Below are 24,895 nucleotides of genomic sequence, written 5' to 3' on the forward strand. Positions count from 1 at the left end.
CCGCGGCTGGGCGGTGCAGGCGGGAGGCGCCGCCGCGCTCGGGTGTCCCGGGGCGGTGCCGTGCCGTGCCGTGCCGTGGGCGCGGGACTGGCGGGAGCGGCGGTACGGCGCTGTAGGTGCCCCGGCGCGGGGTGAGCATGGTGCCCTAGCACTGGGGCTATGTCGGAGGCGGCCCGCAGTCTCCTGCAGCGCTGGGGCGCCAGCTTCAGGAAGGGTACCGACTTCGACTCCTGGGGGCAGCTGGTGGAGGCGATCGACGAGTATCAGATGTGAGTGCGGGCTCGGCGTGGCCCCGGCGTCCCGGGCGAGGCACCGGGGTGAGGGAAGCGGCCCCGGCTGGGGCGGGGCAGGACAGGCAGCTCCGCCGTACCCAGGCCGCGGCCCCCTCGCCCCTGGGGCCCCGCTGGCGGCTCTGGCCCTTCCCCAAGGCGCGGGGCCAGGAGCCGAGGAGTTCCCTCGGGGGGTGCCCGGCCGGGGGGCAAGGCGGGAGCCGGCCGTCCCGCTCTCTTGGGAGGTCGGCAGCGGCCGGCGTGGTGCTTAGAGCAACCTGCTTTGGTAGAAGGTGTGTCCCTGCCCATGGCAGTGGATGGAACAAGCTAATCTTTAGTGTCCCTTCTACCCCAAACCAGGTTGTGATTTTGAGAGCGTGGGCTGCCGGAATGGTTTGTTGATGGAGCCCCCGATGCTCCACTGGACCGGGATGCTCCCATTCCATCATCCTGTTGCCTTGGCACCTTGCTTGTGGCAATGGAGTGACTTGGCAAATGGGCTGCCTAAGTATCAGCCTTAACCAAAAAAACTCCACGCAACCCATCAGAATGAAAAGGGGTCCATTGCATGCTTGTGTGTTGTGTCCCTGATGGTACCAGGGTGGGAGAGTGGGGAACCTGGCCCCAGTCAGGTTGGCTGGCACAGGGTGTGACTGCACCATCCATGACTCCTGTGGTAGCAGAGGAGTATTGGCTACGGAGCACTGATGATGGACTCCTTGGAAATGCACCTGGTACCTTTAGTCAGATGTTCTTCCCTACTACTCCATTTGCCACGACAATGAAAATTATTTCTTTGTGATTGCAGTATTTCAGGCCAGGCTTCTCATGGTGAATTTTCTGGAAGTTGACAAGAGGGTTCACACTTGTTTGCCAAGAGAAAGTCAGCTGAAGAGATGCTCCCTGAGGGATCTTCTAGCACTGTTCAGGACAAGTTGGGTTCTAACCACGTTGGTTGCCAGTTCAGTTGTCATTCAGAGTAACTGGTCTGCTGGCCACATACTGGTTGGTCAGGAGAGGCTGTAATCTCATCATTTCATTCACTCACCAGGAAGGATGAAGTGTTACTTGTCGCTGCAAGTTCACTGATATGCAGTTTGCTGATGGCTTTTAGAGTAGAGCAGGCTGTTACTCTACAAACCTTGGCAGAGAGATGAAAAGAAGTTCTCTTCCAGATCTGTATCTCAGCAGAAAAAAAGAATCATCAAAAGTAAAATTAGATATTTTTACTAACTGCCCTTACATGGATGTCAATCATTTGGGTGATTATTCATGCAGGAACCCTTCGAGCTGTCAGCAGTGGCTTCCCTGTTAAATGTCCCCATCATGGAATTTGGTCTCATCTAACTTTGAATGAACTTCAAGGGGAATGCCAGATGCATTCATTTGGATTAGGGTGGATTTTTTTGTATTAGTGACAAATGGAAAGAGGATTGTGTTAGTGATGCTTGCAGAAATGTTAATGCTGTGATGCTTCCTGTTGTGGGTGGCATATTGCTGCTATGGTAATCTGTTTTCTTAAATCATTACAATGCTCTTTCTCTGGTCCTGTGTATCATAGGGCAGGGCAGTGGGCAAGGAGTGTACTTTTGGGTTCGAGTATGTTTATGCTTTTTGTCTTTTCTCAGCCCCAATCTTTCTCCATTTTTGAAGTGGGACAATACCACCAAGTTGTGCAGTTACCTCATCCTATTTGGCTGTGTTTTTCCTGGTAAGAGTTAAAAGCTACAGTGGCCTCAGTCAGTATGGTCATTTTTTGAGAGCTGATTTTGAGGAAGAGCAAAGAAATTGAATTCTGATTTTTGTTCCTGTAGCTTTGACAACAATTTGTTCTGCTGGATGCATCTTGGTGTATATATTTTATAAAGCCCTCCTACATCTGGGCCAATGCCCACAGCAGTGGTGGAGGGAAGCAGTCTCTTTCACAGTGCAAACTTGTGAGGTTCCAGGAGGAAGCCTATTGTGATGTCCCTGGGTTTCCCCTCAACCCCTGTCCTCCCTCTCCCTCTGCTTGTAAAAAATTATTTACAAGGAATGGCAACAATTGCCCAGAGGTTTTGCTTGTTTAATATTCTCCTTCCTCTCAGGATGGAAACTGTAACTCTTCCCATAGCTTCTCTCTAGCTTCTTTTTGCTTTCTCAAGCTGTTTGCTTACTATTACTTTCCAAACCCCTTGGTATTCCTGCCTTGGTGATGACAAGGGGTGAGGTTTGTGCTCCGCCTGTGGTGCTGACAGACACTAATGTGAGTGGATCCACCCCAGTAGCCCAGGCCAAGCCACCCTGTGCCTGGCTTCCAGTGCTGGGAGAGTGTGTGCCATGGCTTAGGGTGTACTCACCTGAGCCCCCTGGCATCTCACTTGCCTCAGCCTCTCCCGGGAAATGTGTGTGGGATTGCACCACAGTGGGTCTTCACAGGGGCTGTGGTTTGTTATTGTAAAAGAAGGCTTTTGTGAGAGGAAAAAAGTCAGTGCTTGTTAAAGGGGCTGTTGGCTATAATGATCCTCTTACCTGTTCTCCTTTCATTATGCATTAGTCTTTCCTGCCTAATGTTGCACACTTTGTTTACCTTCTGGGTTTTTTTCTTAAGTATGAACTACCATGGCTACAGAAAATTTTGATTCAAAAGACAAAAACAAAGCAAATACACAGCTGCAAAACCAACTCAAACCTCTTTGGAGTAGCAGTCTGTGAACCTTTTGGCTGACACATTTTCTGGAGGTGGGGTGTGTGTGTTTGGGTTGTGTTCCCACTTTACAATTTTCTTTTCTCCCATCCAGATTAGCCAGGCACCTCCAGAAAGAGGCCCAGTCTCAGCACAACAACTTGGAATTCACAGAAGATCAGAAGGTGAGTACTGCTGTTTGTTCAGGCAAGGAGCTTGACTCATAGATGTTGATGTGTTATGTTTTTTTATCTTGCAGGCTGAAGCCTTATGAGACCTTTTTTCTACCCTCAATGTACACAAACAGCAACAGAGCCCAGCGTGGCTAAAACGGTTGCTGTCATTAGATGTGAGGGATGCTCTGCTGTGCTATTGAGTGTCAGGAATGCTGGCCAGTGTCTTTCATAACCTGGGTGTTTCTTTTTTTAATCCCCCTTTTTTTGGGGATTAATGTTTGATAACTTACTTATTCAACATTAGCACAATTTATGTCGAATTCTGAATGGAAAACATCTTGAACTGCAGACACTGAGGTTGTGTGAGGGGGATGAAAGCTTAACATGTTATTGGAATAGGAATCCCAATATAACCAGTTAGATTGTGCCTGGGTCAGTGTGACCCTCGCTGCTGAGCCAAAGGCGGCTTCTGTGGTGCTTTACCCCAGAGATACCTTGGCTGCTGGAGATTGCAGCAGGGCACTGGTGCAAGTCCAGGCTTGTCAGGAACTCCGTTTACCTCAGGAGAGAGAGCTTCTGGCGATGGTGAAGAGGAGAGGATTCTGCTGGAGGGTTATATCCAGATGTTTATTCCATGGTTACAGAGGTCTGAAGCGGGGCAACTCCTCCAACAGAACAGAGGCCGCATGGTCTGATTAACCTTATAAGCTCGGGGACAGGGGAAGGGGAGGGGACAGGTGAGCTACCAACCAGGTGAAAGGGGCAGGGTCTCAAGGGACTAGGGACACCTATACGGGCCAATGTCCCCCAGGCCTGAGGAGCATCCTTTGAAATGGACCAACCATACGACGCCTTGCTGGAATGTTAAACCTGATTGACAGGGCTCACTCAGCAAGGGGGCGAGGGGGCAGGGAGAGAGGCATAGGCACACCTGGGAAGGGACCCGGAAGTTAAAAACAGGACATTGCAACACACCGCAACAACATGTAACACCTGACAGGGAAGGGTCCTGGCAGAATACTCCCTAGCAGTCTCTTAGAATGTTATTTGTTTATAATCTTTCAAAATATTGAAATTACTTTACTCCTCCCTCTCTCACCTCAGTTGAAAAGGCTGTTTCTTGTCTCAGAAACATACTACTGCAGTTCTGTGATGGGATTTAAGTGGACTCATGCACTCAAGCATTTACTGCAAAATAAAATCTTTTGAGATATGAGGCCCTACTAAAGTTCCTTGTCTTCTATAAAGGCATGCTTTTCTTAGGAATAAAAAACTAGAGATGTATATTTCCAGATTTTCATGTTTAATAAATAAATCACTTGTTTGAGCAATGCTGTTACCTGAAAATTGACATTTGCTAGCTCAGAGTCTCACCAATGGTAATAGGATGCAAGAGCAATGGAAGCTGTGCTTAGGAATGTAAGTCCTGAAAACAGGTGCTGGCTACATAAATTAGAGATGAACTTGATGTGTGTAAAGAAGCTTAAAGAAATGCACCTTTACATAGACTCTGAGAGAGGTTTGTAGCTATTTCCTCTATGTGTACCAACATGAAAAGCAAAGACCTGGTATTCCATGTTCTGCTTACCTTCTGCAAAGATGATAAAGCTCATGAATGCTTTAAACGGAGCCATAGTTTTGGAGAAGAATTTGGTCCACTTTTCCTGATTTGCAAGCCATGAGAGCCTTGTTAATGTTGGACAGCTGTTTATTCCTTGAATGCTTCTGCTCTCCCTCCCTTGCTGGTAGCTTTCTCCATCATTCTCAGCTAGAGTCATCTTTAGTGTTTCTTTAGTTTCCCCTCTGTGGAGACTTTTGAAAATGTAGTTACTTCATGAAGGTGAAGCTGTTAATCTCACTTCTGGAGACATCATCTCCTGTGAGTATGGGAACCATAACTCACAGGGCTTTGCCTCCAGATGTCCCCTGAGTCTTATGAAAAGGACCTGGAACTAGATTGTGGAAGTGAATGAGGTCAGCCATGAGGGAAGGCCTGAGGGGCTCAGGAAGTGGAGATGTTTCATGCACAAGTGCTGTCATGTCTTAAAGCAACAGTCTTCTGAAAAGAAAAAAGTAATGGGTGGTGGTTTTACATCCTAGCAGAGTGATACCCGTTTCTAAAGCTGAAATCATGTATAAAAGAGGATGGCATTTTTATCACTTGCTGGTTTTTGCCAGTCATTACGTGGCTGCTGCACTGAATCTTTGAGTCTGTTTATCAAATAGCAGTGCCTGTTTCATTAGCCACGTGCACAAACCAATTCCCCAACATTTTGTTGAAAGAAAACTTTATCTCCTCTACCATGAGGAGTGCTAGTCACAAAAAAAAAAAAAAGAAGAAAATTGTGAGTGGAGTTTTGCTGTTGCTTAAAAAAAACACTTAAAACTCTGCACAGCGAAGTCTCTGATGTAAAGCTCCTTGCTGTGCTTGTCTTCCCTATTTCTGCAAGAGCTCGTCCAGTATATCATCTAGTCAGTATGACTAATTACTGTCATCACTAATATCACTCACATGGCATGAGGCTGGAGGGCTTGGTGCATACTGGGTTTATAAGTATTTTGATTAAATAGAAATGTATCTTCTTTCCCCCTGCCCTTCTAAAAATCAGCTACAAATCAGTAACTTTTGCTCAGCTGTTCTCCTGCCAGTACACCCACCGGCATGCTGAGGCTCTGTATGTTATACAAGAGACACTTTTTTTTTTATTTTTAATTTTAATGTGGAAGACTCTGTAACCTTCAGGGTTTGCTTATCTGATGTAACTGGCCAAGGCTACATGCAGAATTTTGTAGATTGAAAGGCCATGAAGCTGATTATGATTTCCACTTGCTTGATCTACCCTCAGTGCAGTTTTTTGTAGATTTTCAGTCAGCTGTTTTCCAAAGGACCATAAATCCTGCCGAGAATTGTTGTGAGGCTGTAGTTTCTTACTTGACCTACCCTGGGGAGGAAGGTGGGTTTCAGCAGTGATTCCTCTGTAGCAAGGGGGTGCTACTTTCTTTACAGCTGCAGGGAAAGGACAAGACTTTCACCTCATCCTTATCTGTCTGTATGAACTTTTACCACGTTTGGGTTTATTTCATGCATCACAGGTGGTGCTACAGTGCAGATATGGCCACACAAAAATTGATGGTGTGTTACTTGCTAATGTAATCATACAATCTGTTAATCTAAGAATACTTGACAGATACCACCAGTTTCTTTCCTGGTCATCCTGTGAGCCAGTTATCATTTGTCTTCTAATGCATGTATTGTTTATGGTAAGAGTTCAGGCTTTTAAATAGTTGCATCTCCCATTTTTGCTCCTAAAGAATCAGTTTTGAAACACTATATGCTACTTGCCTTGAAAGAGCAGACTACAGATTTTGTTGTTCTTTCCTGTATTTTCAAATTGTGATGGGTTGTCATCTTATAACTATTGCTGGACATAATTCCGTATTTTTCGTTCTCTGTCTTGACTTGGGTAATTGACAGTGCTGGACTCTTCATTAGTGATTGTGAATTTTATTGAAGCATTTCTCTGCAGATCCTGTAAACAGCAAATCATTTTGTTTTGTCTCCCTCCAACAGCAATAAAGAGGCCTGCAACAGTTTTATCACTGAGAGGCAGCGTGTATGAAATACTAAGAGATGCAGCGCCTGGTGAATTTACCTCAGTCATAACATTTTGAATACTGCTGTTCACTGTTTTACCTCCATTCTCTAAAATTCATGATTATTCATTGTCAACCACTGTGTTTTGTGATAGGAATTGTTCCAGTTAGGTTTGGCTATGTCTATCAGCTTGCCTCCAGCTACAGTTACTCTCACCCAGTTCTCTGTGCAATATATGTGACCTTTAAAGCCCTCTTCCAACCATAGTTGTTGCTTCTTGTGTAACTGTTTCTGTGCTAGGCTGATTTTTCGTTGGTGTTAGAAAATCCTGCTTTTGAAGCAACCATAACTTGCTGAAATGCAAGCGCTGTTGAACAGTCTTAGCATGATTCATTAAACTACTGGTCTTCTAACAGCCTAAACTCTGGTTAAAGCCAAGCTCTGCTCTGGCTCTGTGTTTATGCAAACATCTTTGCCTCCATTACAGTTAGCACAGTCCTTGTGCAACTCCTCTGAAGAAACCTTGACTAGGAGATCAACTGACTTTTTCCCCATTCTAATAATGAGTTTACAATAAACTGAATCTAAACTATTTTAAACTAGCTAAGTTAATTATGGCTTCAGTCTTTCTAATGAGATGCAGAATGTTTTCTCTGCTGCAAAAAGGAGCCTTTGCAGCAGGGATAGTTGCAGCTGAAAATGATAACAGTGTTTAGCTGCATTTTTAACTTTTGGGTTGGGTGTGGTCCCTTAAAGAAATAGTTATGAATAATGCCTGCTGGGAGCCTGCCATATTTCAATAGATTCCATATAAAACCTATTCTTTACTATTTAAGACTTCCAAACTCACTTAAATTAATCTGTTTCTAGAGCCATTATTGCACTTCAGCTCCCAGGAGCCAGAGTACACACATTTTGTATTGCTCTTTGTTCTGTGAGGGGGCTGCTAGTTAGACAGTTTTCAGAACACAGAGTTATGAATCTGCAGGATAGGGAATAGTGGAGTTGTTGAATTTACTGGTGAATTGACATAGGAGATAGGGACTGAGTAGTGCTTCTGACACCTCATTTATGGTGTGCGCTTAGCGAGATACCAGGAGGGGCAGAGCCAGGTGAAAATCTGTTTACATGTTCTGGTTCTGTGGTGGGGCATGGAGGCTGTGTGCTGTGCGCTGGTACCTGCAAACTCATAGCCCTCTTTTCGTTGTGCAAGTGGAGGAGTTTTGATCTCACAGAGAATGGGCATGCTTTTTGCTCAGCAGTCAACACTCAAACCGTTGGAACAGCTGGACTTTTGCAGATGCTGGAGCTGTAGTCAAACCTCAGAGATTTCCCTCCCTTCCCTAGGGAACCTGTGGACTCCTTTCTTTTACCCATTATTTCACACCTTCATCTTTAAGAATCTACCTTTGCAGATATATTTTTCCAGATGTTCACAAATGAAAAAAGGAATTCCTTTTGTTATACTGCAGCTGATGGCTGTTGTGTGTTCTCATTCTAGAGACTGAGAATCTGCTTCTGCAGTACTATTTGGTGTCTTCCCACCCAGCCTGGCAGTACATGTAAACAAATCCATAACACCCACATATGCAGTGTGGGTCTGAAAGTCTCAAAGTGAGCTCAGGACTCTATGTGCTCTTTTCTGTTTCCAAATACCTGTGTTTTTTCAAGCTGTGCTGGAGATCCAGTCATGGGTCTCCGTTGTATAGCAGAATTTATTTTGGGGAGGAGAGAGTTTGTTGACTGAACAATGTGTCCTGTGTTAATAGCATCACTCGCTGCTTTTTGGGAAGGTGCTCAGAAGAACTAAAGTTTTGAAAGGCTGCCATACAATGGGCAGTTATAAAAAAATATGAAGATGAAAAGTCTGGCCTATTGCCATGTTGTAACAATGTTAAGGGGAGATACCAGCTGGGGAGAAATGGCTTCAAAAACTTTGAGCCTGTGGTGGCAGATGAAAATCAGGTATCTGAGGCTTTTGAATGCTGCAGCTGTTGGCTCTGCCCTTGAGGTATTGATGTGTGACCTACTTAAGATTCAGCTCCCGAATTTTTTCAACTTTCAATGTGGCCTAAGGTGAACTGAAACTGCAGTCACTTTGCTTGTTGGAATTAGTGGGGGCCAAGGAGCAGATTGAGAAGGATTTGTGGCACCACTTTGCAGGAGAGCCAGAACAGGTGTTGGGGGAGGCACCTTTGAAAGCATGTGTAGTTTTTATCTGCTGTTCCCAACCTCTTGGCGTCCAAAAAATCTAACCCTCTTTTTGGACTTCACTGACCCTGCATAGATTGCCAGGTGCCCATACTCTTGAAGTTCTTTGATGCTAGAATTGTGTTCTTGGAAGTCTTTTCTTCCCCTTGCATCCAGCTTGTGGAGAAACTTTTTTATACCGCCTGATTTAAAAGGAGAGAATGAGTTACAGCTGTGTATTTCAACTTTAGTCTTCCTTCTGGGGGGAAATTTAATTTGAAAATAAGCCTCTTTTCTTTGGAGGCTCCTTCTTTCTCAGGAGGTAATAGGCTACTTGGCTTGGATTTTTTGGGTTTTTTTTTTTTTTGTGTGTGGTTTTTTTTTTGGTGGTTTTTTTTTTTTTTTGTGGTTTTTTTTTTTTTTGTTTTTTTTGTTTTTTTTTTTTGTTTTGTTTTGTTTTTTGTTTTTAGTTCTCTATCACCTGAGAGCAGTTGAGTTTATAAACACTTTAAGATGTGGTAGGCATTACTACAGTTTCTGCATTGTTGGGCTGTGGGAGGGGAGTTAAGTGGCAGATGTCTTTCATCTATTGTGCTTTCAGTAAATCCAGCCTGTCTATAAAGAAAGCTTCTGATGCTCAGTGGTCTAGTACTGAACAATAGACCTGAAACCTTTGCAAAAAAAACCCCAACTGTTTGTGTTTACATTCTTTAAAAGTGTCAATGTGGAGAAATACTATTTTCAGTACTAAATTTTTCTTTTTATATTTCAGAAAACCATAGCTAAAATTGCAACATGCTTGGAACTGAGGAGTGCAGCTTTACAGGTATAGCTCTTTTTCCTATCTGACTTCATACTTTAGCAGTAAATTACTGTAGAGCTTTTTAAAATTTGTTTATTGTCTTCAGAAATACCCAAACTTCTGAAAATGGAGTGAACACTTGGAATTTCCAGGCTGTCGTCATGATGGCCCAGGTGACTGCCTTAAGAAAGGCTGAAAGTGCTTATATGAGCATCTCTTGGTGCTTGTACAGGAATTTACCTCCACATTTTGTGTCTTTGGTTCTCTGCCTCATTTTCATCATCCCGAACTGTTTCATTTCTCTTCCTAACCTGTGTGCAATGTTAAAAAGATCACCAGAATGACCCTTAGACTTACTCAGCTGCTTCACAAATCATAATAGACCACAAAGAAGAATGTGTGTGTAGAATAGAAGTTACTTTTTAGCAGTCATGAAAACCAGCAGTGCTCTAGGAAAATATGGGAAAACTATAATTTGTAAATTTCTCTTTGGGCTTTTTTTCTGGACTGAAAGTAGATATCATGGGAGTGGATATAATTTTTTCTCTCAGCACATGCTTATCCCCAAAACAAAAAACAAGTGAGAGAAATTTCCAAAAGACCATGGATGGGGAAGGGGTAAATCAAAGGCTGAGTTAGTGGATTACTTCTTTGCCAAGAAAGAGTGATGACAGGCAAATTTTGCATCAAGTTACTCCCAGCAGCACTACCAAGTACTTCATGTTGCTGGACAAGGTGCTGCCTTCAATTGTCTGAAAGGCTGGGATACAGCATGCTGGACTCATGAGGTTGGGGCTGACTAGTCAAGGCTGTGTAGAATTTGAGGAATTATTTGGTTACCACTACCTGTCATTCTATTTTGATCTAACCTGGGGTGTTTGAAGAATGTTTCATTTGCTTGGAGTCACTGTGACTTTGAGGAGAGCCTGCATGTTCCACTACGGAATAGCTTTGTGGGTCAGGTCACATCTGATGGCTGCAGCAGAAGCTGCAGCCATGTCATAACCTTCCAAGCTGGAGAGGTGGATGTTATGCAAGACCAGCCTTCCCTGCTGTTGATTCCCTAGCAATAAGTCAAGGATTTTGTAACCTTTTGAGAGGATACAGGAACTTCTTGCCCACTTCACTTTGGGGAGGTTATGGTTTCTTGGCAGAGGTTAAAGCAGTTGGTAAGTGTTCTCACCTTTTCCCACTCTCCTAACACTAAGGGTATAGCTGCTTTAGTGTCCTTACACAGTCTTGCAGAAGGTACCTATTCCCTCTTGGACAAAATCAAGAAAAAAAATCTCATTGGACATTAAATGTTTAAAACAATGGGCAATCCTAAGGGATGCCAAGCGTGCAATGACATAATAGGTAAGACCTGACCGTCCACTCAGAAGTGAATGTCCAGTGTAAGTCCTCTTATTTCCACTTCTTTTTATGCCTGCTCTGCCACTTGATTAGAAAAAACTAATCTTACCTAACTGTTGGTGAGCTGCCTCAGAATTAAAAATTAAGAACTTTTCTGTTTAGTTAGTAAGTCAGATAGGCTTACTGAGAACTGTACATGTATGTGCCACAGACAGAGGAGGAAACCATCATCAGAGCTGGAGAAAAAAAAAGATGGGAATTCCTCTTCTATTTTCAGTGAGTTCTTGGCTGAGTTTTTCAAGCTCATCCTGTGTACTGTAATTTCTGCTAGTGTCACAATGTTGGACACGTGTCTTGAAATGTGAATGTTCCTGTGTGCAGTAAGGAAGAATTTACAACAAGTTGGTTTAAAGATATTTATCTTTCATTAGAGCTTGGAATATTGGATAGGTTTGTTCTTAATAAGTGAGAAGTAATGTAATCTCTGCCTCACCTGTGAACCTGCCTTTTTTTGGGGAGATTTTCTGGGGGGATGTAGCTTTGTAGTAACTTGGTGTGCTTGAACAAAGGAAGCACCTTGCATCTTATTCTGAGATGAGGAGGGTGCATCTGAAGATCTGACTCTTTCTTTGTACTGTCCTAGTCCACCCAGTCGCAGGATGAGTTTAAGCTTGAGGATCTGAAGAAGTTGGAACCAAGTAAGTGATATCTTTGTATTTTGAGTGCCATTTGTCATGACAGGGGAAAACATGACAGCAGCAGGAATACTGACTAACCAACACTGCAGTTCAACAGTGATGCTGGGTTTAGGTGCTTATTCCAAGTGTCTGTTACCACAGAGAAAACTTGATGTGAATTAAGGAATGTAATGTGAGTAATTTAAAAGTACAGTAACCCAAATGTTTTAGATAATATATTCATCTTCATTTTCAAATAAGCAATTTGGAGCTTGCTAATTTTTGCACAAAATTGTGTTTTAAGCTATCAGTAGTACATTGAATAATTTACCTGCACATTTCTTATTTGAACTGTATTTCACCACTTTGTGGTCTTCCTTCTTGCAGCATGACATTTATTTTTTTCTTCTGAAAATATTTAACTTGAAAATATTTAACTTCACCTATCACCTCCCACTGTAATGCTACCAGACCACTGAAGGTGAGAGTCAAAGTGAGTCAGTCTATGAAGGGTTTTGTGTAATGTTATTTTTTTCCAACTGATCCTGGGTCAGGTCTTGGTATGTCAATCCAGAAATAACTTCTTCATATAGGAAGTATCTATTTATCTGCTTCATTTTCCTTCCTGTAACACTGGCTGCTTTGTTCTCAGAGCATCCTTATGATTAGAGCTTACACATCTAAGCAATATTATCCTGAATGTTAATGTTTCTGCATTTCTCAGGGAACAAGAAATGTGGAAGAACTACTTTCATGCTGATTGAAGATGGTTTTATTTTGCTTATGACACAATTGTTACATTGAGCAATATGTTGGGGATAAATATGACGGGCAGGCAAATGTTTCCCCTTCATGAATAGGGGGAGCTTCTCAGCTCTGCTGAGCTTCTCTGCACAGGATCCTACAGAGGAGCTTGTTAAGAAGTGGAGAATTGAGCTAAGCTTCCTTATATCTTTACCAAAACATAGAGTCCAAATGTTTTTAAACTGTTCCTTGAAAGTGCAAAGTAATGGTGTGTTACAAAACTGCTTGGTCCTATGGGTGAAGACCATAACTGAGGAAGGGATTTAACTGTGTGTTGGAATATTCAGTCTTCCTCACACTACATGTTGCATGTCTGGCCTCTGAATTCTGACTTGGGATTTTTCTCTGTAGATTTTGCTGCTCTCTGTTTACAAAGTATTTACAATGTTGTAATCATTGAGTGACTCTGGATTTCAGACTCCATTGTGCAAATGCCCTGTGAGTGACTGAATGATGGAAGAGAGATGGGAATCTTGTCCAAAATTTCAATTATGATGCAACAGTCCTGTTGTTTATCTTGCCCTCCATCACAGAATTGATTTTTAGCTGTCAAAAAAACTGCTTAGCAGTGTGAAGTGCATTCAGCCCACACCTCATACAACAAGCAACTATATTAAAACTGAAGAAGAGTGTGTGGCCATCAGTTTTCAAATACACTGAGTTATTTTCCTCGGAAGAGAATGGGTGCTTCTACAACAACAATTGAACATTGATGTTCCTAATGCTGCTGTCTTACTTGGACGGTTCTGGCCTCTTTCTTTCTGAATTGTGCCTTTGTTTCGTGGTTTTTAAGTGTATCTCAAATAGAGTAAATCTTAATCAGGCCAATACCAGCTATTTCATAAAATCCACTGTGAAGTGTTTTAATTCGCATGTTGTCAATTTTCTTTTGCATCCCACCAGTAAAAGCTAAAAAATCTGGCCTGGCAATATAAAGAAGTGATTCCTTTGTTAGGTCAAGCCATTCCATTAGGGTGGAACAAAACAGCTATTCATACAAAACAGCTATTCACACAATTTGGCTTGTTTTAATTACTTTTGTGCCTGAAGCTGTCAGAATGGTTTAGGTGTTGTTCTAACAACCAGGACCCTTAGAATTACTTTTTTTTTCCCCTTAATCTTGTGCTGTTGAGTTCTAGCTTTTCCTACTTGAGCTTCCATTTTATGCAGATTGGAAAGTGAAGCAGTTGGCTACTTCTGTTTGTTTATAGGATTTGTCACTGAATAATTTATGCTGGAATAATGCTACAGGAGGTTCCATACATACAAATGGCTCTTTTGAGTTTGCGCGGTGTGAAGTCATTGTGAATACACTGGATTTCAAATCCATTTCTTTGTGGAAGCTTATACCAGTCTAAGAATGCACAGTACAAATGGATGGGCCAGGGCATCCATTATGCCTGGATGATAATTATAAGACAAGTGGATACTGGGTTGTACTGGGGAACGTGGTATCTGAATTATTTTATGTTGTTTATTACAAAAAAGTATAAGTATCAGAAACAATCACTGTCACAGAAAATCTAAATGGACAGTGGTCTTTACCAAGTTAATGTGTCCTGATCTTCTGACTTATGTTGATAATTTCATTTGAAATATTTCAAGAAAGAGCCAGCTGCTGATAAAATCAGACTATGAGGATGGTGAAGGGCCTCGAGGGTTAGCCTTATGAGGAGTGGCTGCGGTCACTTGATCTGTTCAGGTTGGAGGAGACTGAGGGGGAGACATCACTGCTGTTACAACTTTCTCATGAAGGGCAGAGGGAGGGGCAGGCACTGATCTGTGCTCTGTGATGGCAGTGACACAACCTGCGGGAATGGCCTGGAGTTGTCAGGGGAGATTTAGGTTGGGGATCAGGAGAAGGTGCTACACCCAGAGGGTGGTTGGGCACTGGAAAAGGATCCCTAGGGAAATGGTCACAGCGCCCACCTGACAGAGTTCAAGAAGTGTTGGGACAGTGCTCTCAGGCTCATGGTATGATCCTCAGGGTGTTCTGTGCAGAGCCAGCAGCTGGACTGTGATGATCCTTGAGGGTCCATTCCAGCTTAGGCGATTCTGTGATTCTAAGCAAATCAAAGTGACACTGTCCAAAGTCACAAAAGAAAAGGCAACTTCTATACAAGAGCCTGCAGAACACTATTCAAAAAAAGATTTCTATTGGAAATACAGCACAGATGGAGGACATGATGCTGGGATCTACCCATTAGTTGCACTTGTGGAGAATTCTCTGGGACTTACGTTCTCAAGCAGCAACATTACAGAGGGGAAAGGCTCTTTTTCCCAGAAGTGAATTGTGTTTTTGAAAATGAAACAGAGATCCAAAAAAGCTGAAACCAACCTTTAAAGCTCGGATGTCTTACACAGCATTACAAGGGAGATTTCTGTTTGTATTAACCTAATTTTTTTTCCTGTGGTCTGGTATTTTTATTTGAATCAACTGAAGCTCATACTTGTGGCAGATGCAAAGAGGATTTTCCTTTTCCTCAAAGTTTTATTGCTTAGCTTTTTCTCCATGGCTTTGAATAAGTATTTCACCCGGCTGAGTGCAGTGGACCTGTTACTTATGTTCATCTTTAAAGAAGCACTTACATTGCTGTGTTACAACTTCGCAAAATTATTTGCTATTGGTGGTGAGACAAGAATTGAAAGCTCTTTAAAAACTTGAGCCACAGCTTTGTGCAGCAAAAGGCAGGAAGTCCTGCTTCTGAGCTGAATGTTCAGCACCACATTTGTTCCTGGCAGGTCAGGGGTGCTCAGCCTCTGGCAGCAGCAGCACTATTTTAGGTCCTGTAGAGCTGTTTGCCTCTTGCCTGGGCTCATGTCAGTAGAGCTCTTTGGGCCCTCTAGTGATGCCTGAAGTGAATTAGGATGAGGGTTGTTTTACTTTTAAGGGGACCTGGTTACTAGAAGCGGGGAGTCTAGCACTTATGAACCTTTGGAAAGTGGGAGGAGAGCTACTGTGACACCTGTCTCTTCTGTTTAATGTGCCTATGATCCGTAAAAGATCTCACTTCACTGAGGTTTTCCTCCTGGGAATACCCTTTCTGTTTCTGATGTAATGTATCTTTCTGAGAGCTGGGGAATTATGAGAGTAATAAAAATCCCTTTCTTTTCCTGAACCTCAGCAGCATTGGAAGATGACTGTCAGCTGTTGATCAGCTGCTTTTCTGGTGGGAAGTGGCTGTGATTGTTCAGATGCATGTTGAGATCTGCATTACTGGTCCCTCAGAGCAGAAGTCTTTGGAGAGAGAGACATGGCATCAGTTTGTTCTCTCTTCAAAGCTCTGACTGAAGGCACTTTAAACCTTTCTCTGTATTTATGTATTGTTACTGGCTGGGATTAGGCACTGATTAACCTCTCATGTTGTAGAACAAAAATAAAAAAAAAATCAGTATGAGTAAAGATTGGAAAGACTTTTTGGTTTCTTTATAGTTTCCCAGAGGAATAATTTATTCTTAGAGCATTCAGATGGTGTCTGGTAAGCTAATGCAGGAGCCCAGACTGGGTGATGGGAATGTGAAGGCAGACAGGGAAGCTGTCCTGCACTGGCTGAGTTGTAGTGTGCTCAGAGGGGCCTGGCAATGGCTTCTTAAGCATAACTGGTATTTAAGTACCTCTTGATATTTGTGTAATCTGAACATTGTTTGAAAAGAGTTTTGTTTTCAAATATTCAGAAGTCTTCAGGGGAGAATTCCTCTGCTCTGAGAGTGCTTATGGTGAAGTGAAGCTCTCTGAGGAGAGTCAGGGGTTTTTCTCTCTGCTCCCCCTACCACTGTGCGATATTCATTGTCTGGTAAGAGAGTGCTTCTCCCTGCAGGTGTCCTCTTGTAAATTTTTAGGCCCTTTAGCCATCATTAAGTACTTATTTCTTTCCCACATCTTTGGAAGTTTCACTGGTAGTTGTGTTTGGAAATGGTAGCTAAAGTTGGGATTACTAAAATGTGAGCAAATTTCCAATATAAACAGCAAAGCCATTTTGCATGAAATTCTGAAAGTATACGTGATGTCTTTGGGGCTTGGTGCCCAGATATTGTACTTTATCTCTCCTGAATTTCACCAATCTGCCCAGACATATGAGGGCAGATGGAAAGAAAACACAAACAAACAAAGGCATCACCACCACCAAACAAAACCCCCAAAACACATGACTGAAGAAGCAGAAAATCTTAGCAAAGCATTGTGCTAGCAGCACACTTGCTCTTCCATGGTGGCTGCCTGAATGTGCACCCACATGTGTCAGCTCTGGAGATCTCATCTGTTTGGAGCTGATGCCAGTAATGCCACCACCCTGCTCTCAATAGCCACCAAAGATTGCTGGCCTCACCCCAGGGGCTGTAGCTTTTTCTCATGACGATTTTGGTTATTGCCACATTTATCTTCTCTATCTGTCTGTGTGGGTGTGGTAGTAGTAATCTTATAGTTACAGTTCACCTGTCTGAATGTTACAGTGATATAGGTTTGATCATAGCTGTGCTGGTGTTTAAAATATGAGAGAAGAGGGATGGTTTTTGTATGATCTGATTATTTTAAAAATTTTATTATTTGTGTGTGAAGATGCTGTCAGAATGGACATAGCTGTGCAAAGTAGTAGAATTAATGCTGGTTTATGAGTAGAGATTTTTATTTTTTCTCTTCTCTGTAGTCTTAAAGAATATCCTCACTTACAATAAGGAGTTCCCCTTTGATGTTCAGCCTGTCCCACTCAGGTAAGAGATAACTTCTTGCTCATCACTTCATTTACAGATATGTGCTTGAAAGGGAGTACGGCCTGGGCCTGGTGTGTACCTAAAACACATTTCCAGAGCCATCTGCTTGCCCGACTGCTTTGTATAAACTGGTTAATAAAAGAACTTTAAAACTCTGTTTGTCTAGGTACCACTAAAAATCAAGACCCATACTTTTGGTAAAATCAGTACTTGGTACATCCCTACATCTCTGTGAGATTTCCGTTATCATGTCCTGGCTTTAGGCTCTGTGCTTTCTATTGGTCTGAACTCCTGCAATCTCTGTCAAAGTCTGTAGGGTAGAGGTAGAAGTTAAGAAGTATGAAATGGCATTAAAAACTGTTGTCCATGCTGAGGTGCTGGCTTGTGAATTGACTGCCAGGTGATGAGTGAGTGTTGGTCTCATTTCTTCTTCCCTGTGTTTTACAGGAAGATTTTAGCACCTGGAGAAGAGGAACACTTGGAGTTTGAAGAGGATGATGAGGAAGGAGGAGCTGGAGCAGGGTCTCCAAACTCTTTTCCTGCTAGAGTTCCAGGTAGGGGCACTAGCCTTGCCATGCCAGCCTCTGTAGCATCTCTGAGCTCTGGCTCTAAAAAGCTTCTTTTTCCACCTGTGATTTGAAAAGTTTGGGTGGGAAGCTACAGGCTCATGTAAACAAACCCTAATGCTGTACTGGAGAACCACAAGGGTGGCCAGTGATTTTTTTTCCCAGCAAACAGTATCTTACTGTGAAATGGTTGTATGGAGAACCTGTGAGGCTGGTACCATCTACCTCAAATAATTAGCCTTAATACTGAGTCTGAGTCAGGATTATTAATCCTTCACACATAACTATGTGAAGCATTTCAGATGTGTTCAAACGTAAATTGTGGCAATGTTTCTCCTGCAAGGAGCAGCACATGTTTCTAGAGATATGAGAAGTTGTTGCTGCTTATTTTTGCGTTGCATTGTTTGGTGAGATAGTGGCTTAGAGTGAAGCCAGGCTGTGAGAGGAGAAAGAGGGGGTTTTGATTTTCATAGCTGAAGTCCTTGTCCATGCGAAAGTATTTTGCAGAACCAACAGATTCTAGAGAAGATCTTCCTGAAGCTTCAGGTTTTGACAATTTAAATGTTGTATCAGAGGGTCTTTAGTGTTCCTGGTTCCTTTAGTTCCTGGTGTAATTTCTTTGCAGAAGAAGCAAGTTTCTAGTTTCAGAGCTGGCTGGGAAACTTTGTATTTCAGGAATGAGATAACCAGTACTGGAATAATGGTCAAAAGAGCTGAGGTGTTGTTATTACTTATGCCTGGAGAAAACAGATGATATTCAGATGTGATCCCAAGCACAGTGCTGCATATGACTGCTGCAGGCTGACCTGATGTGGGCATGCACAGTCTACAGCTATTCATGCCAAGCTCCCAAAAAGGCTATAATATATTGTGATATTGATGGCTAAGATTTGCTGTCTCGATCCTTGTTATTCACCATGATAAATCCATTTATGGAGGTGCCTTCTGTCTGTCCCAAGTACAGCAGGAAGACTCAAACAAAAGCAGTTTGCAGCCTTGGGGTGAGCCTTATGAGTAAAGTGAATTTCCCTATCTGAAGCTGACAGAGTTGTGTTGCACTCCTTGCTTTGATGTGCCCTTAATCCATCCAGTACTGTCTAACTGACCATGGCCTTGTCTTCTCCATGCATGACTTCATCGTTATCACATTGCCCCATTCGTCTAACCCAGGAGCCAACAAAGGTATGAGACCCTTTTAGTATGTACAGTCATTTCTGTGCTCACGTTCATGTAGCTGTGGTCTTCTTCATCCAGCTCTTAGTGCCGATCCTCACAACACAATTTTTGGTTACAATCACACTACTGGGCACCTATCTGTTGGTCTTCGTTTGCCTTCAGTAAGGAGAAGAGGGAAGGTCATGTTGATTCAAACAGCTCTTTAGAGGTCCTGCTGTACTAATTAAGGTGTTCTGGGTTGTGGTGTAGCCAAGGGTAGGTGTAGCTGGATTTTATTTACTCGAATACACGTTTTATGGGAAATGTTACATAAAGAGTATTTGCATAGTTAGACTTCTGTGCTGTGTGGAGCTGAACTGACCAGTGCTTGCTGCCTCTAACAGCAAAGGTTTCCTGCCTTTCTCCTGGTTATATATGATTTTATTCCAGTGCTGTGCTCTTTTATAAACCATTTCACTTTGTGAGCCCAGCAGGAGACTTGGCACTTTTTTTCCCTTTCTCTGAACTGGGATTTGGGATTGGAGAGCCTGAGTGCCTGTGTCTTGGTGGCAGTGGGGTGCTGGGCTGGCTCACTATCCCTGAAACCCACTTGGAAGAGGACATTTTTCATTTGCAGATGTTCCCATCCTCCTCTGGCAGACATGCCCTGTGGTTGTGTCTGGTGTGGCTGCAGCTTTATCCTGAAAGGCCTCAGTGTGAGCCTGCTCAGGGGCCCAGGCCATGGTGGTTGACTGGGGGGTGGTGCCCAGCCCAGAAAAGCTGTACTGCAGAGAGGGCACTGTCACCTACTCTGGCTGCAGAGGCTTCAGCATAGGCCTGCCTGAAGCTGTGGCTCATGTGAAACAGGTTACAGTCAGCTGCTCTAGTCCACTGTTGGCTCCTGCTAGGGCAGGAAGGAAACAGTGTTCCTTGGATACTGTCTGTCCTACTGTTCTCTTGTCTCCTGGAAGTGACTTTGACCCATCTGTCCATTGCAACTCTGCAATTTCACACATTCTGGAAAGCAGTCTTCAAGAACAGAATAATTTCTCTTAAGCCAGAATTCTTATAGCAAAAACCAGGCTGAGGCATCTTTCAGGTGATTTTTCTGTCAAGTGGATGGAGTGATGGACAGGAAAGCTGAAGGCTGCAGTTATTCCTGGCTCTTGGGGGCCATGCTGCTTTTAGGAGACAACTGACATATGATGGAGCAAAGGTTTGTGCCAAAAAGAAGACAGGCTTGCTTCTTCCTTCACTTAGATTGAAATAAGAACTCTATATTTGAACATCTCTTCAGAAAAGAAACAGAAAGATTAACTAGAGCATGAGCTGCTTTGCAGAAATGAAGGCTCTCTACTAAGTTTGTTCTCTAACATTTCTCCCATTGCACGCAGAAGCTTTTTCTGTTGCTCCAAACCCTGGGCTGAGCTCTGCTGTGCCCTGTTGAGAGGTGTGGACATGGTGCTTTGGAGGCTCTGAGTCTCCTCAGGACAGGAAATACAGAAACACACAGCCCCAGAGATGGAAATTCAAGTCTTGCACTTGATTCTGAGAGGGGGATTGGATGCAGGAATGCTCATGAAATCTTGCTGAAGTTGAGCCTGTAGTTCTCAGAGCAGAATGCAAGGTCCCTCTTGCAAAGCCAGTCTCTCATAAGACAAAATCTTTGTGGTTCCACAGCTCCTCAAGCAGATGAGAGAAAAAAATTGTGTCAAGAAAACACTCGTGTTGGACTTGTGAAAGGAAATTATTACATTGTTTAGATCTAAAGCCTTAGGATAACTTCTTTTTTTCATTAGAAAACTAAAACTGTAACTCAAACTTGTTTATGAGTCTGAGTATTTGCTATCCTGGTGCTTCTTTATCCAGTAGGGAAGAGGGGCTTGAAGTGTGCCAGTTTTTGCTAAATTCAGTATGAAGTAACCTATGACAGAATATTATGACTTTTAGTGAGTTTGAACAGTCTGGACAGCTGCACTGTCTTCTTCAACACAGTGAGAATTCATTTATACTGACCACCAAGTTTTGATGGTAAATATTCTTAATGAAGAGCTTGGGGACCCTTCCTTTAGCCAGAAGGGAACTTGGGGGATGCAAACACTTCCCCCCCCCACCCCCTTAAAGTAGAGGCCAGTAGCACTTACTTAATAATTAATTTTCTGATTCCATTATATTCTGTGTGATTTGCAACAATGTCATTTTCCTCCTTAATCTCCCAGTCTAAATGTTCAATGTGAAGCCAAGTCATGTTCAGTGGAGTTGGACTCCTGGTCAAGTGTCTAAACCTCCTGCAACTGCAGATTGAATTCAGCCTCCCAAATTTAATCCTCAAAAATGCTATAAAGTGAGTTCCATGAATGGTTATTCTGTGAAATAACACTTTAAACAATGCTCCCCTCTATTTTTATGGCGATAGTTTTTTATCAGTTGATTTGACTTCAAGCAGTCCTGGGTTTTTTCTGGGGGGCTTTAAAATCTGTCAGAGGGGGTTGTGTGTCTGTGCACAGACATTCCCATAGTGGTGTGTACTGCTGGAATAGGAATCTTTGGAGTTTCAACCCCCTAAGAACAGCATCTTCCATGAGAGAAGATTGGACAAGTGAGACCTCTGCTGTGAGATGACACCATGGGTTAATAATATGCTTTACTCTTTCCAGGTACTTTATTGCCCAGATTGCCATCTGAACCCGGGATGACGTTACTCACCATCACCATAGAGAAAATTGGTCTGAAAGATGCTGGGCAGTGCATTGATCCTTACATCACAGTCAGTGTAAAGGGTAATTATTTCTGTTCTGCCTCCTCGGTGCTGCTTTGGAGAGACTGCATTTTTTGAAAGCCCTATGGATTTTTCAGCCTGCTGGGAAAAACATTTGTTGTCACTTCTGTTGTAGATGTAGGGCTTCTGCTTTAATCAAGGGCAAAAAATTCTGTATTTGACAGCTACTGGGAGGTGAATATCTGCAAGATACACTTCTCTCTGTGCACTCAAGGGTGGCTTGTCCATGCTAAGAGCTGAGTAACTTTGCCCTACTTCTCCATCACGGCTTCTACAGCTGATTGCTAAGTGCAGATCTGCTTGGACTGTGTGTACTCCCCACACTTACTGATCTCTGGGCTTTCTGGAGGTGGGGAACCACAGCCCACCGACTCCATTCTTGCCCTCTCATTAAACTATTTTTGTAGTAATACAAATATAATCTTGTCAGGGCTTGAGGTTTAGAGGGATAGGTATGAAGCTGGGAAACAAAGCTTGCAAGTGAAATGAAATAAAAAATGTGTTAGCCTGGCTTATGAAATGCTTCAGCCAAAACCTGATGGGCTGAAAGGCTACATAAATCTGGAAGAACCTCTCTCTCTGTCAGTCCAGGACAGGCAACATGAGGATTTCTCTGTTTCAGATGGTAACATAATTGGTACCTTTTGAGGCTAAGATTTTTCATATTCACACTCTTTCTAATGGGAGTATCACTATCATCCCCCATTTTGCACTTAGCAGGAAGCCTCTGTAGTCAAACCTGCTTGCCCTTGCCTTGTGTTCTGCTTAACTTTGGGTTCTCTTTACAATTTTTAAATGTAGGCAGAGGAATTTTTTTTTTGTTTATCATGTAAAAATCTGTAGCTGAGGCTCTTGTTATTTTAGTTGTGATAATAACCTTGTATGTGTCTTCTTGAGATATGCTATTGGATACTAAATGTAGGATGAAACACTTGTTAGATGTGTGATCAGTGCTTCTTCCACCAGACATCCTCTGGCAGGAGGAAGGTTCACAGCATCAAATATCCCTTGAATACATACTAGGACTTGTAAAGCAAACATTCCTTGTTCATTGCCGCTGAAGTGTTTGTCTCATTGTACATTGCTAAAACTGCTGCTGTAGCTCTCATTTCCCTTCCAGAGATAAGGGAGACTCTCTATTGCTGGGCTTGCTTTCCCAACAAGTCTCTGTTAACATGATGCTCCCTGTTTCCAAACTCATTTACCTATAAATGGTGGCTGCCAAGTAATGAGGTAGAAAATAGGATCAAAAAGTGAGAGTGTGGGCAGGGTATGGATGAGTCTGCTAATGGTGTCTTTTGATACTTTTATTTCCCAAGATTTTTGGTTAGGCAAAGTAACTCTGACAACTCAATTTTTTCACCTTTAGGAGTTTGAAGACACTTAGTAGCTGATTTCCTTGGTTTTAAACCAAGCTGCTCTTCTGCAGGTTTGGAGTGAGGTTTGTTCCTGATGCAGCATTGGCAATCCCAGCCAATATCATGGATTAAGGGAATCACTGGTGCTCCAGGGCCTCAGCCTGAGCTCCAAGCACAACATGTGCACTCTGTACCTGTAATCTTGGCCTCATCATTAGCAACTTCCTCTGCCAGAGGGAAAGGGATCAGGAATGAGAGGAAAGACAGGACAAATATACCCCTGGAAACAGCAGAGGCTTAGTGAGAAACAATATTGGCTATGCCAGAACAGCAAAACCAGGGGCTGGTGCTGAGAGCTAGAGTGCAACCCAGAGCCCTACAAAGCCTCTGTGGAAAACCCAAGAGGAATAGTCCTTGTGTCTAGGGACAAAGTAGAGCACACACAGGATGGGTGAGCTGTGCCAGTTGTGCCCTGCAGACGCTGTGTGGAGGGCTGTCTTTGGTGTGTATTCCCCTTGGCCTGGAGCTCTTCTGGAGTCCTTGGTGCACAGGAAATGGAATATTTTGCTGACAGCAGAAAGAAATGCACTCTTAAAAATAAAAAGAGGGATAACTACATTTTTTTAATCTGAAATATTGCTAGAACTTTAGCTGCGTTCGTGTTGTACTCAAAAAGAAAATTAACTGATTGTGAAGGGCTATGATTGCCCCTTTTTTAGGTTTTGTGGAAACATCCAGGTGTGGATTAACTTTTTGTGGCAGGATTTGATGAGACTTTTAAGTCTCTTAAAGCTGAACCTTGAAGTCTGAGAAGCTTCTGCTATTCTCATGCTGTTTCTTTCCTGCAGATTTGAATGGGATAGATCTGACTCCTGTGCAAGATACTCCTGTGGCTTTGAGGAAAGAGGACACGTACGTCCATTTTAATGTGGACATTGAGATTCAGAAACACATTGAAAGACTAACAAAAGGTATGTGGTACCATGTCGACAATGGAGAGAGGGAAGACTGACTCAGTGATCAGAATCTGATTTCATTGTGGGATACAAATGCTTATATGCAATTTCAGGGAGACTAGTAATGTGTACTACAATGATTAGATTAAAATCACATACACAGACTTATGCATATAACAACATCTCTTGCTTGCAGAGTTGAATGGGATTTTCTTTTACCAGTAAACCCATTTGATTTAATTTTCTTGCAGTCTAGGTCTAATTTTTAAAGTTCATTTTGTTTTTGCCAAGGCATCCTGTTATCAAATCTCTTGTGTTAACCAGGTCCAAAGTCCATCATCTTTCTTGTGTCCCCTAAGACAGATGTTTCCTTTTGACCAAAAATACTCTTTTAATGGCCTTATTAATTAATCTCTGCACACATCAAAAGGTATCATGATTAATACAATTATTATCCAAATTACCATATACATACCTATCCTAAAAAGAATATTATAGTTAAAAACTCCAGCCACTAAAAGGCTCAGGCTTGATCTTTATAAAACGTTCCTGATGGCAGCCACATTACTGGATTTAGAAAGGCTGCCAGAAATGTAATTGTACCAAATGGCTTGATTCTTATACATGGAGTGATAGGGAGAAACAGCCCAAGATTTAGACTGATTTCTTCCCGTGTATTTAAAATTAACACAAAAATCCAATTTTAAAGAACCCAGGAGCTCTAATTCTTGGGGTTCCAAAGGTGTTTCAGGAAGGTATGGATTCAATTTGATATGATTTAATTTGTTTTCAAAAAAAAAAATTTAGTGTAAAGTTCTGGAGGAGCTATATTCCTTGCTAATT

The 24,895-nt window shown here is 42.7% G+C and overlaps 1 protein-coding gene across 1 annotated transcript in view; it reads left to right on the forward strand.

The window, feature by feature from the left end:
- Position 1: 1 nt before the first annotated feature.
- Positions 2-24,895, forward strand: part of AIDA (axin interactor, dorsalization associated) — a 42,999-nt gene continuing 18,105 nt past the window's right edge. The window contains exons 1-8 of the mRNA XM_005495356.4: positions 2-269; positions 3,050-3,119; positions 9,668-9,721; positions 11,694-11,748; positions 17,175-17,238; positions 17,686-17,792; positions 21,617-21,739; positions 23,945-24,067. Coding sequence (XP_005495413.1) covers positions 160-269; positions 3,050-3,119; positions 9,668-9,721; positions 11,694-11,748; positions 17,175-17,238; positions 17,686-17,792; positions 21,617-21,739; positions 23,945-24,067 — 706 coding nt within the window. The 5' untranslated portion in view covers positions 2-159. The remainder of the gene's footprint in view (positions 270-3,049; positions 3,120-9,667; positions 9,722-11,693; positions 11,749-17,174; positions 17,239-17,685; positions 17,793-21,616; positions 21,740-23,944; positions 24,068-24,895) is intronic.

This window comes from Zonotrichia albicollis, chromosome 3 (genome assembly GCF_047830755.1).
Source record: "Zonotrichia albicollis isolate bZonAlb1 chromosome 3, bZonAlb1.hap1, whole genome shotgun sequence".
Lineage (NCBI taxonomy): Eukaryota > Metazoa > Chordata > Aves > Passeriformes > Passerellidae > Zonotrichia > Zonotrichia albicollis.